Below are 19951 nucleotides of genomic sequence, written 5' to 3' on the forward strand. Positions count from 1 at the left end.
ATCCATGGTGATTTACATATGCCTCTTCATGATTTCTGGGGCTCATGATAGACACATGAGTGCAATCAATAGCCCCAATAGTACCTCCCACAAATGGGGCAGGTGACGCAGAAAAAATTTCTTTCGCAGCTTGCCGCTCTATTTGAGTCATTGGAAACTTTACTTTATCGAAAAACAAAGAATGGTTGATAGCATTTGTTACGCGATGTATACAGCGGCTTACAGACGACTGGCTCATTGATATGCCCCATTGTTCTCCAACGGGCCGTTGATAACAACCAGTTGCGAAGAAGCGTAAAGCAGTTAGAACCTGAAATTTTTATAATAGTGTTCAATTGAAAATTATATGAAATTCCATGATTTACCTGTTTCTCTGTTGATATCGCAGTTATTCTTGTACCCCTTAATTGACCATCAAGTGGAGAAATAATATCATGAGCCAAGTCTGGGGTTAGTCGGTACAGCTTTCGCAACTCCGTTGCATTCAGGTGGAATGGGTTATCTACTTCTCTAAGAAGGCGTCTGTCCACTGGCGATGGCCTCAGTAACTCTTCATCTTGTGATAAAACGTATGCCAAGTACTCAAATGCCATTTGATTTATAAATAAAGTAGCTTTTCGTGTTTGAAGGTATTTAATTAAAGCTCCGATTTTCTTTTTTAACTAAAATTGTCAGAAATGTAAATTTCGTGATTTTTAACGCAGCCAATTCATTTGCCGTTTATTTAACAACACAGCTGATCGTCGATTAACGAATATCGATACAAAATAGTTACTGAATAACGAAATCGTTATAGTTATCGATTCGCAAATAAAGCGATGGCAAATATCGTTAAAAAAGTTAGTGAATTCCTCTACTGGTCCACCTTTATTGCGATATCTCGAAAAGGCGAACACCTATAGAACGAAGGCCCACTCCCTTTTAAAAATACTCATTAATACGTTTCATTTGATGCCCATATCGTACTAATAAAGTCTAGAGTCACCCCTGGCCCACCTTTATGACGATATCTCGAAACGGCGTCCACCTATGGAACTAAGGATTACTCCCTTTTAAAATACTCATTAACACCTTTCTTTTGATACCCATATTGTACAAACAAATTCTAGAGTCACCCCTGGTCCACCTTTATGACGATATTTCGAAAATGCGACCACCTATACAACAACCACCACTCCCTTTTAAAACCCTCATTAATACCTTTAATTTGATACCCATATCGTACAAACACATTCTAGAGTCACCCCTGGTCCACCTTTATGGCGATATTTCGAAACGGCGTCCACCAATAGAATTAAGGCACACTCCCTTTTAAAATACTCATTAACACCTTTCGTTTGATGCCCATATTGTACAAACAAATTCTAGGGTCACCCATGGTCCACCTTTATGGCGATATCTCGAAACGGCGTCCACCTATGGGACTAAGGATTACTCCCTTTTAAAATACTTATTAAAACCTTTCTTTTGATACCCATATTGTACAAACAAATTATAGGGTCACCCCTGGTCCACCTTTATGGCGATATCTCGAAACGGCGTCCACCTATGGGACTAAGGATTACTCCCTTTTAAAATACTCATTAACACCTTTCATTTGATACCCATATCGTACAAACGCATTCTAGAGTCACCCCTGGTCCACCTTTATGGCGATATCTCGAAACGGCGCCCACCTATGGGACTAAGGATTACTCCCTTTTAAAATACTCATTAACACCTTTCATTTGATACCCATATCGTACAAACGCATTCTAGAGCCACCCCTGGTCCACCTTTATGGCGATATCTCGAAAAGGCGACCACCTATACAGCTACCACCACTCCCTTTTAAAACCCTCATTAATACCTTTAATTTGATACCCATATCGTACAAACACATTCTAGAGTCAACCCTGGTCCACCTTTATGGCGATATTTAGAAACGGCATCCACCTATAGAATTAAGGCCCACTCCCTTCTAAAATACTCATTAACACCATTCGTTTGATGCCCATATTGTCCAAACAAATTCTAGGGTCACCCCTGTTCCACCTTTGTGGCGATATCTCGAAACGGCGTCCACCTATGGAACTAAGGATTACTCCCTTTTAAAATACTCATTAACACTTTTAATTTGATACCCATATCGTACAAACGCATTCTAGAGTCAACCCTGATCCACCTTTATGGCTATATCCCTAAATGGCATCCACCTATAGAACTATGGCCCACTCCCTCATAAAATACTCTTTAATGCCTTTCATTTGATACACATGTCATACAAACACATTCCAGGGTTTCTCTCGGTTCATTTTCCTACATGGTTATTTTCCCTTATGTTGTCACCATAGCTCTCAACTGAGTATGTAATGTTCGGTTACACCCGAACTTAACCTTCCTTACTTGTATTGATAGATTTTGAAATGAATACGAACTATGAGGTCTTATAGGCTTAAAAATATGTTCGTCTAGCCATACGACAACGCTAAAATGTGACATAATCAACTTTGGTACAAAAAAAAAAGATAAAATAAAAAGAAAGAAATATTGATTTCCAAATTATTATAAAGACCGCCTCTAAACTTAAAAAGTCACTAAAGCTTTTCATGATCGGGTGGGTAGCAGTAAAGTTATTCACGAAAATAAAGCCTTCTCGTCTGGCCAGACGCCACAATCTATCGGAAGGTTTATGCAGTTTTTTTTATAGCATGAGTCTGTAGAATTTTCCAACGGTGTGTCGATGCAGTAAAGGTATTGTACAGTGTTGGGACTTTATTAAAGAAAGAAGCTGCTTCAGGCGTACTTTCTACCGCATGGGCCCCAACCAAATTCATTGAATGGCCTGCAAAACGTGCGTGTTCTGCAAGATCATTGATTCCTGCCTGTAAACCTGAATAAATTCTGGATACATTTCTTGCGTTTTCGTATGACTGACTTCGACAGTCTGCAATATTAAGATCCAGAAACTCGAGAACTGACATTACAGCAATAAACAAATCTTCAGCTTTGTGTCCTGTATTTTCAAAAAACATCAGAAATCTTTCAACAAGCGTTACACCTCTTTTTACAAAGTTGGTCAACATGCGACACGTCAGGTGTAGAATCCACTTTTGGTATTTCACGCAATATATAGAATCTCAACATTTTTCAACAGGGTTAATGTACAGATAGTTTGCAAATGCCGTGCAAAAAGAATTTCAACCAGTGTGAATCATTGTGACATATGTATACTCCTCCTTGCTCCGGGATAGGGCAATCTTCAATATCAATATGCTTTTTCTTCTGTACCATCTTGTTTGGTGAAAAAATTATGTAGTTTTGGAGTTTTGCTCAAATTTTCCTTTTCTTATTAGTTTTCTCTAAAGCCCGCTTTTCATACGCAGAGCCACTTAACCTTTTGCGCCCGTCACTCATATCTTCGAAATACACATAATAATCATCAAAAAAACCGATCATTGTTGATAAAACAAGTGTGATATCTTATCCGTCAACTGCCTGACAGGATGTTCAATATGGTTGCTTTTTAGCATTTTGACACCGTTTTGACAGGGTGTTCAATATGGCGGCGCATAGGGCCGGCTATCTGCAGAAGGTGATAGAAAGAGATACAGAATCAGACAGCGATAGTCAATTAAAAATCAGGTGATCCGTTCTATTTGTAATTTTGACGTCTATGCAGAAGTTATCACACTTGCTTTATCACAATGGAACCGATAATTATTGAAATTAGTTGTTGCAAGCCGTCAAACGTGGAAAAATGTTTACTGACTGGGTATGTCAAATTGAAAAAGTTAATTTTTTGAAAAGTTTTGAATAAGGTAATAACCAAATTACATTCAAACTTACCGAAAAGGTGTGAGTAAAATTTAAATGCTGTTAATAAGTGACGATTAATGAATAAAGCTGCGTTTGTCGGAACTTTTTACATTCATAGTTGCGAGAATAACGGGTTTCTTACGCCATTTGAACAATTTCACGGAACAATAAAAAAATGCATTTCATGTTCCAAATTTTTCCGCCCCCCCCAAATTCTGCCGCCCTGTGCAGGCGCACCTACTTGCTTAAGAGAACTCGTGTCACCTAGCTCATCTTTAAACTGCGTATTGCTTTGATCGCTTCAAAGCGAAAAAAGTGGCTAGAAGTTTCATTCACTGTCAAAGCGAAGCAACGTGACCATAGCATTGTGTATCGCATAAAGTTCGTTTCTTGGGGCAAGTATAAACTACAATTAAGCATGACTAGAGTTCGGGAGTGTCCGTATCGCTACAACAACAACAACTAGAGTTTATCCTTGTCTCCCTGCTCAAACAATACCTAACTGTAATTGTAGTTTAAACTTGTACTAAAAATTATTTCCTAAATCGCAGTCTAATAAAAAAGGTGAATAACTCTTTCGAATGTGACTCCAGAAAAACAACGCCAATAGTTCCAGGGATTTTCAGTGAAATTCAATAAGGTATGTTTGGTCAATAGTAGTAGAGCTGATAAGCCCGGGTACCCATGTAATAGCCGCGTAATTAGTACCCGGGTAATGGCGGCCACCGTGCTGTGATGGTAGCGTGCTCCGCCTACTACAACGTATGCCCTGAGTTCACACCCCGGGCAAAGCAACATCAAAATTTTAGAAATAAGGTTTTTCAATTAGAAGAAATTTTTTTTTTTTTTGTTTTACCATCCCTAATTAAAAAACAAAATGTCAGCAGGAGAAATGTAAGTACTTTTGTGTAAATATTATAAAAATTTCTAAATAATGTATATACACATTCGGACTTAAATCGTTGAGTAAAGTGGATCGTCCCGCGTTTTTCTTTAAGTGTTACATGTTAGTGACTTACAATTTTTGTGTGTGTCAAATATATTTAGAACTGTTCTCACGTTTAATTTATTGTCTACGATACATATATACATTTAAATTGGTGAGTATTTTGGTTGTGTGACACAAAAAAATATATATTGATACTTTTGGATAAATTAATAACAAAAAAAGAAAAAAGCAATTTATTACAGTGCCCAAAGAAAAAAAGGCAAAGGTGTCTTACAAGGCACCTAGAAATCTTAAAGACACTATGGCGTCGCCGACCCGACGGTCGGTGACGTCCACGGATGCAAAGGATGCACCTAATGCAACCGGAGCTAACAAAAAAGCTAAAATAGAAAAAAATTAAAATGTAACTGGGTTCTTCGAGCTTAGTAGTGAGGGTTTGGTGAAATATAAAGGTGAGGATTCCATGTGCAAGGAAATGTCCAAAATCAATGAAAAATCGAGTGTTGCATCCATCAAATCAAATGAAAATTCTAATGTTAATTTCAACATGGCTCAAGCCATGGATATAGAATTGAAGTTTGGGGATGATGAAAGCAAAAAAGGCGCCAAAAGCGCCAAAAATGGCGGGAAAGAAGAAAGCAACAATAATAGTGTGACAGTAGGCAATGCTAGTGGTAGTGTAGAAATGGAAGGAAATGAAACAGACACAGCTAAAGGCACGAACCCAAACATAAGTACAGTTACAACCATAAATATAGGTAATGCACAAAACAGTGCAAGACAAAAATATGAGGACAGACCGTTAATACAATACCCTCAAAATTTCCAAGGTGAAATGTTTGCGCTAGTAGACTCTTCGTCACATAACACATTGAAAAATGAAAAAGTGACAAATGGTCTCACACTATTCAGTCAAATAAGAGACTTGCGTATAAAAGACATTGACCACATCCAAGCCATTGGAAGAACGTTATATAAAAGTATCTTTAAAAGTACATATCATGCTAATAACTTTGTTATAGACCAACGTGTCATCCAAAGAGACTTGAAACCATTCATTCCAATAACTTCCTTGGAAATATATGGAATTGTAAAAGGAGTCCCACTCTGCTTCTCAGATGATGATGTTGCCAAAGAAGCAATCACGACTATACCTATAGTGTGGGTGAAACGCTTTACACGAAAAGACCCCAACACTGACAAGTATATTGCGACTATGACTTTAAAAATTGGGTTTTCAGGAAATAACATTCCTACCCACATTATATACAACTATACAAAGCTAAATGTTGAGTTTTTCATCCCTTCCCGCAGACAATGTGAAAATTGTGGCAGAATTGGTCACACAAAGATGTCGTGTAAAACGAAGACACGTTGCTTAACATGTGGTAAAGCTGAATGTCAAAATCCAAAATGTGTATCTAACACCTGCATTCTATGCAATAATCAAGGCCACTCAGCCAGAGATAGGAATATATGCCCACAGTGGGAAAAAGAAGCAAAGATTGCCCGGGTCAGGGCTGTCATGAGGCTAACAAGAAAGGAGGCACTGGATTTGTACTACCCTCGTGGTGGTAACAGATTTGAAATGCTTGAAGTTGAGGAAACAGACTTCCCTGCGTTGGAAAATGAATATTCAAACATTGTTGATAAAGACACTGAAATAAATAGAAATTTCACCAAAAAACAATATAGCCATGTGGCCATAAAGGGCAATGAAAGATACATGACCCCACCTCCCAGAGAATCTCCTCCCAAAATAGTTAGACAAACAAATCCAATTAATCCTGTATTCAACTCTCCTGAATACCAAAAAGGATTAGTATCCCAATTTGGAAAGTTCATAAATCAATTAATTAAAATCACCCAAAAAATATCTCTAGAACATAACAACTCCAACGCTCTTGAAGAAATTCAAGGCCTCAAAGGCCAATTTGAAGCAATAATTGCTCAAAAAATACTCTCCATATTCAACAATCAAATCCCTTCAAAAATCATGAAAATAATGCAATATAATTGTCAATCATTAAAAGCTAATATAAACACAATAGAATTTTACCTAAACAAATACAATTTTGACTTCGCTTGCTTAAGCGAAGTATTCTTATCCAGAAACACATCTCATAGAAAAATACTCAATTTTAATTTATGTAAAAAACATAGGAATGATGGCTATGGTAGCGTAGCCATAGCTGTCAAACGAGAAATCAAATTCCACAAAATTAATTTCAATAGTGAATATGATGTTTTAATTATACAAACAAAAAACTTAAGTCCAAACATAATAATTTGCAGCGTATATTTCCCTCCAAATATAAATACCAGTAACTTCACTGGTGTCGGCCACCGTGGTGTGATGGTAGCGTGCTCCGCCTATCACACCGTATGCCCTGGGTTCAACTCCCGGGCAAAGCAACATCAAAAATTTTAGAAATAAGATTTTTCAATTAGAAGAAAATTTTTCTAAGCGGGGTCGCCCCTCGGCAGTGTTTGGCAAGCACTTCGGGTGTATTTCTGCCATGAAAAGCTCTCAGTGAAAACTCATCTACTTTGCAGATGCCGTTCGGAGTCGGCATAAAACATGTAGGTCCCGTCCGGCCAATTTGTAGGGAAAATCAAGAGGAGCACGACGCAAATTGGAGAGAAGCTCGGCCTTAGATCTCTTCGGAGGTTATCGCGCCTTACATTTATTTATTTAACTTCACTGGTGAAATTTCCAGAATTTTAAATTTTTTAGAACGATACAACAATGTTTTTTTAATTGGTGATTTTAATGCAAGATCCACTGCTTGGGGTGACACATGTGAATCAAATAAGGGAAAGCACTTAAATCATCTTATACAACAATCCAACTTTACCAATATAAATGATGGCACCTACACATTTAAAAGTGACATCCGTACAAACAACGGATCAGTACTCGACTTATGTTTCGTCAATAACAATTTCATATACAAATTTTCTGTAGATCAAACCAGAATTGGAGGAAGCCATCACTTTCCTATTACAATAGAAACTAACATTAGCACATACATCACTAAATTCATTTCCAAAAAAAAACTCATCAAGTCACTAAATGAACTTGAATGCGACTCGTCTCTAGGTGTTTTTGAAGAAAAAATCAAAGATGAAATCAAAGATGCTACATATGTTGTTAAGAATAACCGAATCCCCAAATCTTGGTGGAATGAGGAAATAAACAAATCATACAGACTTCTTATTGTGGCATTCAAGAAGGCCAAACTCATCCCCAATCCCGAAAATTTTGAAAATTTAATTACAACCAAAAAACAATGGAAAAAAGATGTGAAAAGGGCAAAAAAAAACAATTTTAATAGTAAAATTGAAGAATTAGATCTGAGTAAAGGCAAAGGTGCATGGAAATTTGTAAAGGCCCTTAGAGGAGACTTCAGTCAAAATATCTCTCAAACATGGTGTGATAACTACAATAAAGATTTCTTGAATATGTTGAACGACCAAGTACCAAGTAACTCTTTAAGACTTGCAATAAACACCGAAGTGGAACCAAACCTTGATTTAGCTTTCACATTTGAAGAAATCCAACTAGTTTTGGCCAATAAAAAAAAAGGACTGCTGCGGGTATTGACGGCATCTCATACAATATGATCAAAGCGTTACCAGAGCTGACACTAAACAATTTAAAAACAATACTAAATGACCTTTTCTTATCAAATCAAATTCCTGACCATTGGAGAGCAATTAAGGTAGTTCCGATTCCAAAAAAAGATTCTGATCTCAGTCAATATCAAAAATTTCAGACGGATTTCCTTAATACCTGTACTCTTAAAAATTATTAATTCATGTATAAAAAACAGATTATACAACTTTCTAGAAACCAACAATTGCCTTCCCAAAAATTCCTTTGCTTACAGGAAAAACAAATCATGCTCTGTATGTCTAAATTACATCCTAAACAATATCAGTGTATCAAAAAATGAGAAAAAACACGTAATTCTCTGCTCCACCGACATATCCAACGCATACAACTGCGTCGACATAAGCGCTCTTAAAGATATGCTTTTTGAACTACAAATTGATCAGCTATACATTGAATGGATAATAAACTTCCTAGCCCTCAGACCTCTTAACATAGGCAAGGAGGTCATTAATATTTACAATGGAAGTCCCCAAGGTAGCTGTTTATCTCCCATACTATTTAACATTTATACATCCAAACTTCATGATACTGCTAATACCAACACTCAAATATATCAATTCGCAGACGATTTTTTCTTTGTTGCTTCTGGTGAAACCATAGATGCCACCAAGATAAATCTACAACATCTTTGTAATTTCGTTACAAAGGCAAAGCAATCATTGTAAAGATTCATCCTGGCAAAACTAAACCAACCTCTACAAAGAAAACAACAAACGGAAAACAGGAACAAGCTGAAGAAAAAACAATCCGATATATAACCTGGCGTTATGGACTAACGTCCGTGCCATGCAACCAAACCCCAAAAAAAAAAATAATAAATAATGTATATTTACTCAATTTTTTCAGAAAAGAATCAAGGAAACGTTGGACGAGAGAGGAGACGCTTCTTTTGATGCAGTGCTACAGTGCCCGAAAGGACGAGTTTAAGCATAGCAGGAAAAAGAAGTATGCGTACGTGAACGTGTTGGAAGATATGTTTGGACGAGGCTTTTTGGTATGTTTCTTTTACTAAATTTTGTATTTAAAAGGTTGATTATGTTTTATATTGATTTTGTAGGACACCAGTGTAACAATAAAGGCGTTGGAGGCGAAGATACGCACACTTTTGATAGCGTATAAAAGCGCCAAGGACAACAACAGGCAGACCGGTGCAACATATTGCCAAGCTCCATTTATAGAAGAAATGGATGAGATTTTTGGCCGTGAACCAATAATCTCAAATTCTCACAGCCTGAATTTAGGCTCAAGAATGCAAAGGCCATTATCTGAGCGCTGTTCGTTAGCTACTGGTGGTAAATATTTCACTAATTGTTCATCTATTAGTTTCTCTTAAATACAATATTTTTTTTATATTTATTGATAGAGTCCTGTTTACTTCGTGATAACCTGTTGTTGTCCACTGAAGGCTCATCATCGAACACAAAGTCTCAGCGCAATATAGCTTCCACGTCAAGGGGTTTGTCGACTTGCAATCGCGATCCTTTGGGAGATGTGCCAGCGTCCAGTGGAAACTCATTTGCCAGTCCAGTCGTTGTGCTATGTAGCCTCCAACCGAGTACATTTGACTACTGGAACAAGCAATCCCCGAAAAAGAAAGAGTGCAAAGGAGAACTACTATGAAAAAAAGTTAGAGTTAAAAAGACAATTTTACGAGGATATCAAAAATATGATTTCGGAGAGATTAAATGCTCCTTAAGCCAAGGAATTCACGCTTTTGTGTACTCAGTGCATCTGTTGTATAAACTTGGGAGAGCGTGAGCATAATGTGTTGTGAAGTACCTGAAAAATGCTGAAATATGTTGAATCAAATTCATTTGCTTAAATATATTAGTAAACAACTCATACGTATGTTACACTTACACTTCAATACTTCTACAATCAACTTCAATTGTTGCAAAATTGTGATAAATATCACAAGTTGTTTACTAAGATATTTAAGCAAATGAATTTGATTCAATGTATTTCAGCATTTTTCAGGTACTTCACAACACATTATGCTCACGCTCTCCCAAGTTTATACAACAGATGCACTGAGTACACAAAAGCGTGAATACCACGATCGAAAAATAATTGCTTCTTCTTAAGATTTCTGAAACTTCACATAAATTTTCTTAAACAAAAATTCAAGTAGAAGGAGGGAAGTCTTAAGCTGAAGCAATTGCTCAATTTTTATTAAGATGCAAATGAGTTTTAAAATTAAAAAAAGTTAAAAAACAACAATGAATTTAAAATGTGGTAAACAATGAATTTAAAAACTTAGTTGATAGTATATTTATTTCGAAATTCCGGGCTAAGGGTAAATTAAGTATTAAAAAAAAATAATCGTTAGTATTTTAGCAAAGTAAGCGAATTTATAAGCTGAATTATGTGATGAATTTGTGTAAATATGTATGTAAATTTAAAATGATTGAATTGAAGAATTTAATTTTGTGATAATTAGACAAATATATTTTGAATATGATAATTTAATTTTGTTACAAAAGACGACTATATATAGACTACTGAGTGGAATACCTCGGCTGATACTTCGAAAACGTACTGTCTCAGAGTTTGTTTGGAAAATGCCATGCTTCTGAAATAGCGCGCATTCGAACTGGCAGCCGAGGTATTCCACTCAGCAGTGGATATACTAATAAATAAATGTATATACATGAAGTCAGCAAATTTAAATGAATTTTATGAATTAATTTTAATTTTTATCAATCGTGTAACACAGCACCTGTTTTAAGACAGCATACAAAACAGTTAATTAAATAAAGTATACAAGTTTAATGTTACTTCTGTTATAGTATCCACCGTTGTATCAATGTTACCGGGATCATTGGGAAACCATTCTATTTTGCGATAGGTCGTTTTCGTTAATACCAATCCATCAGCTAAAAGTGACTACATTAGGAATGGTATTTTCGAATGAAGAAGTTAAAGAAAATTGTGGGTAGGGTAGATGTCTTTGCTCATTATTCGAATGAAGAAGTTAAAGAAAATTGTGGGTAGGGTAGATATCTTTGTTCATTATTACAGCTTTTGTTTCTAGATGGCGATCGCATCCGAAATTCCCCAGGCCTGCTTTTAAATCCGTAATAGGGAATATCCTACCCTGACGTTAATATTTTCCGTATCCCTCAATCGCAATAATGTCTTTTCTTACCCTCTTTCTTTTCCTTTCTAACCTTGCCCCTATTTCTACTGTTGCCCTTACTATTTACCTCTACCTTTTATCTCGACCCCAGTTGAGGCCAATACCTAGGGAGATATTGAAATAAAAACCATTTGTTCATATCTTTCGGTTGATACCCATATCGTTAAAACAACACAAAAATCCTTGGAGGTACTTCTGGTTTATATATAGCTTTCTATCTCCAGAGCAGAGCAAGGGTATATAAACTCTCGTTGTATGGTCTCCGGGATCCATATTTAGGCAGATATCTCCAGGCCCTGGTTACCCAATAGTATGAAACATATTTAGCTACGTTCACGCACACCTACCATATATACATACAAAATTCGGTTCAGTAATTTCTGAAGGAGTTGTTCCAGTAAAACCAGGACACAAGATTATTATATATAATAAATACATTTTAATTCTAATTTTCAATCATATATTAAGACAGTAATTTATAGTAGTTATGGCATTCAACGCTGTGGTGATGCTAGAAGAAAGGTTTTTAGTGTAGTTAGGAAGTCACATGTTGGGACTTGTGTCCTCTAAAACTCCAGGCAGTGGATTTATTTTGTCATTAGCGATTAGCTTGTATTCCATTCCCGGATGAACTTTCCATCGAGACTCCCTACAAGGGATATTTATTGCTTTCATAATATCTTTGTCGCTTCAACGTACTGGTAGGGGATACGCGTGTTGAATTATAACTATTGTTACGGCGATGCTGTAATAGAAAAAAAAACTTTTTAAAATAACAATATGGTAATGAGTGGTAGTTTTGAGTTTAGGGCACTATTAACTTTATCGTTTTCAACATCAATTAAAAACAAGGAAGGACGTGACATATCTTTAATGAAAGGAGCTGAACTAAGGAAGCAAATTTTTAGATAACTATAAAAAATATAAAAAAGTAGGTAACTTGTGTGAGAATACAAAGTTTCACGTTTCTTGTGATCTGCATGACATAGCTATGAATCACTTACCTGAGTAACATATGACGTATACGTACGTATTTGATGAAATTTTTAACTTCTAGCTGGGGCAGAGATTACGAAAAGCTTCTTATGTGAACCATCGGTTTGTATGGGGTATAGACTATATCACAATCACAGGACGGTGCTCGTGGTACTTGACTTGTCATAAGCTTTTCACACAGTCAAACACAGCACGCTACTCCAAGACATACATATATATTAGGCTCACATCTGTCCCCTTTTCTAAAAAGATGGACCGCTAATTATCTGAATGGTCGGCAAGCATCGGTTCAATTTAGGGACGAAATCTCAAAGCTAAGGAAAATTAAAAAGGGGGTCCCACATGATGGTGTCCAATCCCCGCCTAATCTCATTTCTACATATCAAAGTTCCCTTCCCCACCAGAAGGTGTTACAATCATTACCTATGCCGGCGACTGCACGATTATGGCAATGGGACCTGGCCCTTCAATAGATGAATTAGTTTCTAAGGTAAACAGCTATCTCTCCAATCTTTCTAGTTTTTTCGATCTTTCTAGTTTCGATCAGGATCTACATTTTGGTGAGCATGCAGCCGAAATTGTACCGAAAATCCAGAGCCGCATAAAATCCTCACATCTCTCTCGATCAGGATCTACATTTTGGTGAGCATGCAGCCGCAATTGTACCGAAAATCCAGAGCCGCAATAAAATCCTCACATCTCTTGCCGGCAGCACTTAGGGTAAAGATAAAGAAACACTCATCACCACCTCCAAATTGGCAATTGGCCGGCCGATTGCATGTTACGAATCCCCGATATGGTCGTCGCCAATCCTAAAGACTACTCACTGCAAGAAGCTACAGGCCTGCCAAAATACCGCCCTTAGAACTGCAACGGGCTATCTTCTTATGTCCCCAGAACTACATCTACATAATGAGGCGAGAATACACACCATTAGAGACAAATGAAATGCTAACCAAGCAGTTCCTGTTGAATACCCACAAACCTGGGCATCCCAGCAGACATCTGATTGATGAGCCAACAGCGCCTCGGGGCTTAAGGAGTCATCTCCGTAAGCATTATGAGGAAATACGGCACCTGAGAACGCAGCCGTATGAAGCTAAAAAACACAAGCAGGTCCTCAGTGAAATCCACAAACAGGCGTCGGACCCCTATGACAGGAATTGTCCGGTGAATCATGTACTCAAAAAAAAATACCTAAAACTAGCAGAAGAACGCGCGTCACTCTAGCTCAACTTCGGTCTGGGTACTGTAACAGGTTAAACTCTTACCTATCCAGAATCAACCCCGACATACAAAGCACATGTCCTGCTTGTAATGTGTCCCCACATGACACCAACCATCTCTTTAACTGTACTGTGGAACCAACGCCTCTAACACCCACCCCTCTCATTATGGTCCACCCCTGTTGAAACAGCAAGTTTCCTTGGAGCCCCTTTAGAGGACATTGATGACAATTTGTGATTGCTCGCACCTATTGGATGGGGCGAAGCACTGCTACAACAACAACATATTTCTAGTTTCTTCACCTCGCGCAACCTGGCATTATCACCGACAAAGGAACAGATGTCGCAAATATTGGACGTTCACGTTGATAGTGCCACACTACCAACGGTCAGTCACCAAAAGATCTTAGGGGTAACGTTCGATAATAATCTGGCCTTCAAGGCGCATGCCACCAAAACTGTATCCAAAGCACAAAGCCGCAACAAAATCCTCAAGTAGCTTGCCGGCAGCACCTGGGGAAAACATAAAGAAACATTGCTAACCATGTACAAGGCAATTGGCCGGCTGCTTATTAGTAACGCGTCTCCAGTTTGGTCGCCTGACCTTAAAAAAAAAGGTTACAGGCCTGTCAAAATGCTGCAATCAGAACTGCCACCTAATGTCTCCTTATGACCGCCGAACACCACCTACATAGCGGGGCCAAAGAGCACAACGAAATGCTCAACAGAGTTTTTTCTTGTCACGAACCAGGACACCCTAGGAAACAACTGCTTGATGTAGCGCCGTCTCCATAAGCTCTTTAACGAGATCCGACACCTGCCAACGCAAGCAAAATCCACACAGAATCGGTAAACACCTTTGACTGGACACGCTCCCCCAGCGGGTTAGGGGGTCAGAATATACCCGCGGTAGGTATGCCTGTCGTAAGAGGCGGCTAAAATACCAGATTCAAGGGGATGTATAGCGCAACCCTTCAGGTTGCCAGCGCAATATACAGCTTCTCCAAACCCAATTGTCAACCTCACCTATCCGCGGCGAATCCTGTTTCACTAACAGAGGAGGCTCAGGCGACCCCAAGCTCCTCATGGAACTTGCGGGTGGGGAGGGACGGGACGGCCTGAAGGTTTAATGTGGCCAAATAAATCGTTCCCGAGATGGTCGGGCTAGCACCTTAATGGTGCTGTGTTACCGGAGCGTACCGGATCTGTATCCGGCAAAGGACCATCACATCGATAACACTCCCCAAAGCCTTCGGGGAGCAACCTTATCGCTACAACAACAACAACAACAACTGGATACGCCTGGTGAACCCTGTTATTATTATACAATATCCTACTCTAGGAGAAGAACAAAGCACACTACCAAGGGAGACACGAGTCACCCTGGCCCAACTTAACGTAATACATAGTGTATGTCCTGCATGCGATGTGTCCGCACATGACACCAACGATCTTTTTAATTGTAATGTAGAGCCTACCTCTAACACCAATCTGCTGCTGTTCCAACTGCCAGTTAGCTTGGACTCCCGATACAGGACTTTGATGACAATTTGAAAGTGGTCGTGCCCATTGAATGGCGAAGCACTATTGTCAATACAAAAACAACATCAACAACAATACAACACACAACCTTAAATAGGTGTAGTGCGTTCGCCAACACTTTGTATTACTATGAATCGTGACGGAATATATTCACAACATCGCCCAAATGAAAGCCAGCTACCTCAGGCAACAGCTGTCGCTCTTCATCTGTGGTGGCCGCACTGGAGTGTAGAAAGAATGATAGATATGATGTTGGATCGAAATAATTTGATAACTTTTTACCTATGCTTTTGAAAAACAAAAAGATTTGCAGAAGTCTCCGAGCCTAAGAATGTATCGGTAATTCTATACGACAGCATGACACTGCTAATACGCGTCGAGAGAGATGTCAAACGACGCGCCTTGACATCAGTACTAATAATCCGAAACCGGAAAATAAAAAATTTAACTCATTCAAAAGATATTAACGAAAAACCAAGAAAAGACCCGCGGGTCCCTCTGAAACCGGGGGTGAAATCCATAGTATTTTTGCGCAGAACACCTTTCTACATTGGCGGCCTTCGGCCGCGCTTATAAAAAATAACCCTGGGCTACGCCATGCCAAGTCCGGGTGTGTGGTATAAGCGTGACTCCCGCCTTCTGCGTTCACAATTTTTTTTGTGGGTACACATTACAACCACATGAAAAGCGCCAACTTCGGCCGCGCTTAAAAAAATTACCCTGGGTGGATCCAAAACCGGTTTGGAGACCAAAACTATATCCGCACAAAACACTTATGTTCACAATTTTTGTTGTGGGTACTTTACAACACCCATATTAAAATCGCCAATTTCAACTGCAAATATCTCCGGACAGAGATAAAATTTTTATTTTCGGTTTCGGATTATTGTTGTCGAGATTAATACGCGTTTGACACCTCTTTCGATATTTTTCGACGCGTATTAGCAGTGTCATGCTGTCGTATAGAATTACCAATGTAAATTCCAAAATTTCGACGGCACGCATCCATTTTGCATCACAGCCACGAGATATCTCAACTTGCTTGTGTTGCAGTAAAGTCATTGAACGTATTAAATCGCCCACCAGTCACCTGAATAGAATAAGAAGTGTTATATATACATATTTATACATACTTCGTAAACTTCACTGCATTATAGCACACCTTTGGCTTTTAGATACAAATCAGATATATTATTTTGTATATTACATTCCATTCGCAACTCCTTTTCATTAGCCAATTCATAAAGAGGTACAAAACTGTTTATACCAGCCACCACTTTGCCATTGAATTCCACCAGAGAATGGCATGATCCATCAATTTTTGTTAAATGCAATTTGTTTTTTTTTTTTTTGTGGTTTGAATTTCATATGGCCAGCTCAAAAAGCTTTAAAACGCCAATTGTCCCTCTTATTTAGTATTTATTGTCTTTGGTTATTTAATTTGTGTGTGTATCTGTCATCAACTTCAAACACTGACACATTTGCTTGACTGGTGTAGAGACACTACACACGGGAAATTTTAATCCCATTATTAATGTTGGGAACAGTTATATGTTCCGTTAGCCTACTATGGCGTCATGTATTGTCCTGTTATTATAGCTCCGTTATTTTCAGTAGCTTGTTATTCCGTTATTTTACTTATAGTAATTAATTTCACTTTAAAGTTTTTTTCCAATTATGTATTATTCATGGTTTTTTTGTGGCACCACGCCAGTTTATTAGTTTGATTAATTTAAAGTTTTGTTCAATTTTGTATTCATGGTTTTTTTTTTTTTTTTTTTTTTTTGTTGGCACCACGCCAGTTAATTAGATTGATTCACTTTCGAAAATTATCTTTCAATTTTCCAATATATGTCTTTCACATTATGTATATATAGTAGGTTTTTTCTTTTTTATTTGGCACCACGCCAGCACTGATGTTTTTCCAAAATGTGGCTTGTAGCCATGTTTTTATTTCACAATTGCGTTTGTGTATATTGTTTGGTATTTTAAGTGGCACCACGCCAATTATTATTTTACTGATTCCTGCTAGGAGTGCAATAACACCACCCTAACTCCAGGTTAGAGAGGAATTGCAACTCCTAACTCCGCCAAAACGCCCGAGGGAAGCATAGAAGCCAACCCTGAGGCCTATTTTGATTTTCAACTCAACGCAAAAAGTCTGAAAAAATCGACGTTGAGTTGAGGATGACACTGGACGTCCACTCGCGCGAAAAGACAAGAACGGAATAATGCAATTTGTTTCACTCAATCTTAATCCAGCTGGTAAATTTTTTAAAGACAGCCAGCATTTCTCTTTAGTAGATTGCAAATCTATAAATAGTAAACAATGGGTAAGTTGTGCCAAATCCATGTCAAATAATTGAATTGATAGAGTTGCCGTGTGTAAAAGATGCGCTACTCCAAAAGAAAAGTCGATGAGCAAGAAGTCCTCATATGAATTCAATGTGATTCATTATGAACAAAGTTTTTATTTGTTGTGTGATAATTAAAACTAATAATCAATACATTTTTTAAAAGCATGTACTTTATCCGCCGCTGATTGAAAGGACTAGTTATTTTGGTAAAGATAGTTAAATAATTCATCTCGGCAACTTAGGTGTGAACTACCAAAATCAACTATTTCAAACCCAAAGTTTAAGCCCACTTGCTCTACATTTTCTTCTTCACCAATATCGTCTTTTATTATGCATATGTTATGCATAACACAAATACTACAAATTAAATTCGTGATGAATTTATATCAGTATGATCTGTAAACTTTAGCAATCGTCGGAACCGTGTTTTGAACAAACCGAAAGTGTTTTCTACTGTCACTCGCGTTTGTGAATGCCGCTGATTAAAACTTCTCTGAAGTTTCGTGAGGTGTCCATTGTCTTTATATGGAGGCACTAACCACTTTGTAATAAAATATGCCGAATCTCCAAGTAAAAAAGTTGAATTTGGAAACATTTCCTCATAGCTTTGTTCAGCATGTGCGAAAAGCGAGGATCTTCGAAGAACACGACTGTCATGCAAATAGCCTGGTTCACCACAATAAATATCTATAAACTTTTTGTCTGCATCTACAGCCGCTTGCAAAACTAAACTGTAATTTTGCTTTCTATCAAAATAGTTTTCCTTTCCAACCTTAGGCGCTTTTATGGCTATATGTGTGCAGTCTATTGCCCAATTACGTTGGGTATTTGTCGTTTTTCGTAAAACTTGTAGCAGTTCCTTTATATTTCCGGCCCTTGTGGCCATTTGATGTACTCGTGACTTATGATTTCGTCACTCCAAATAAGTTACCAAGTTGACGAAAGGTAACTGTGTTGCTAATATACCACACGTAAATATAAACGCAACATTTGGGACTTATTTTTGACCTTCCAACGTATGTGCAACTATGCCCTGAAAGGCTCTGAGAGTATCTTTCTGTAATTTAAGATTTTCATTAGACTTCGCGAAGCGATATGCATTTTTGCAAATTACCTATTAAGAAATCCGCAGTGCCTCGCTTGATTCTCATGTGGGACTTAAAATCTTTTTCGCTCATTGCATCAATAGTTCCAACAAAGTTTTGACATCTTCCAGGCGCGTCGCCCTCGCTACCAGAGTCTTCATCTGAACTGGATGAAGTTGCCTCGTCGGCTAACTCAGCTATGTCTAGAACTTCAATGATAACGCGCAACATACTTTCGGAATTCTGAAAACGATTTATATAATGAATGACCGAATGTAAGAAATTGTCGTATTACTCAATAACTTTTCTTAACGCCTCCATTTTCAATTAAAAATCATAAATAAACCAAAAAAATATGTATACGTATACAGTTCTGCCAAGTATTTGTGGCATTTTGACATTTGCGGGGCAGTGCTGCCAAATGTTTTATATGGCTATGCGTAACTGTCGATGGCCGTTTTTTTTTTACCCGTAAACGTAAACGTATATACGCGTGTTAAAAAACACGGCTATTGTTACATGTATTTTATTATTGTAAAATTTTTGTTTATACTCACTGTTCTTGAAAATTTGTTTACATTTGCGGTATTCTGTACATTTGTTTATTTTTCATGCTTTCGCTTTTTGTACCTTCAACACAGATTTTTGGCCATTGCTAATTTAGTCGATCGAACATATTTATATGAGTAAGTCGCTTATTATATGTATATATGTAAACATTATGTAGAATACGTTCTAATGGTTTGTTTTTTTGTATAACCCTAGTCCCGAAGATGGCTTTAGAATAAAGCCGAAATATCGACAAGAATAAATTATACAACTATAATACAAAAAGTTGTGTTTTTATTTAAATTGGCCTTCAGCTCAAAAATTTAAAAATATATTAAAAAATTTTATATTTTACAGTATATAAGTAAATTATGTCAACATTAAACTCCAGTAATGATATTGTGCAACAAAATGCAAAAATAAAAGAAAATTCGAGAAATACGAGAAAAGGGATGAAACATGGTAATTGGATTGGTTTATTGACGCAAAATATAACTTTAAAAAAAACTTTGAAAAATGGGTGTGACACCTACCGTATTAAGTAGAATAAAATGAAAAAGTTCTGCAGGGCGAAATAAAAAACCCTTGAAATCTTGGCAGGAATACTGTTCGTGGTATTATATATATAAAT

At 37.5% G+C, this 19951-nt stretch overlaps 2 protein-coding genes across 4 annotated transcripts; one reads left to right on the forward strand and one right to left on the reverse strand.

Moving 5' to 3' along the window:
* The first annotated feature begins 4670 nt into the window (after positions 1 to 4670).
* LOC137249032 (uncharacterized) lies at positions 4671 to 10199 on the forward strand. The gene is made up of 3 exons (XM_067780113.1): positions 4671 to 4692; positions 9273 to 9420; positions 9484 to 10199. The coding sequence occupies exons 1-3, from the start codon at positions 4676 to 4678 to the stop codon at positions 9757 to 9759; spliced, it is 441 nt and encodes a 146-aa protein (XP_067636214.1). The 5' UTR covers positions 4671 to 4675; the 3' UTR covers positions 9760 to 10199.
* A 1818-nt stretch (positions 10200 to 12017) lies between these two features.
* LOC137250953 (DNA damage-binding protein 1-like) lies at positions 12018 to 19060 on the reverse strand. Of its 3 annotated transcripts, XM_067784729.1 has the most exons (7): positions 18801 to 19060; positions 16492 to 18743; positions 16302 to 16419; positions 15612 to 15654; positions 15458 to 15550; positions 15266 to 15371; positions 12019 to 12310 (listed from the first exon to the last, which is right to left on the reverse strand). In XM_067784729.1, exons 3-7 carry the CDS (start codon positions 16336 to 16338, stop codon positions 12215 to 12217), a joined length of 375 nt encoding a protein of 124 aa, XP_067640830.1. In that variant the 5' UTR covers positions 16339 to 16419; positions 16492 to 18743; positions 18801 to 19060; the 3' UTR covers positions 12019 to 12214. The 3 variants fall into 3 exon arrangements, 2 of the variants coding, with proteins under 2 accessions (XP_067640831.1, XP_067640830.1); XM_067784730.1 differs by lacking the exon at positions 15612 to 15654 and having other exon boundaries at positions 12018 to 12310; XR_010953124.1 differs by lacking the exons at positions 15266 to 15371; positions 15458 to 15550; positions 15612 to 15654 and having other exon boundaries at positions 12020 to 12310.
* Between the last annotated feature and the right edge of the window lie 891 nt (positions 19061 to 19951).

The sequence above is a fragment of the Eurosta solidaginis genome, chromosome 4, assembly GCF_040869045.1.
Source record: "Eurosta solidaginis isolate ZX-2024a chromosome 4, ASM4086904v1, whole genome shotgun sequence".
NCBI classification, from domain to species: Eukaryota; Metazoa; Arthropoda; class Insecta; order Diptera; family Tephritidae; genus Eurosta; species Eurosta solidaginis.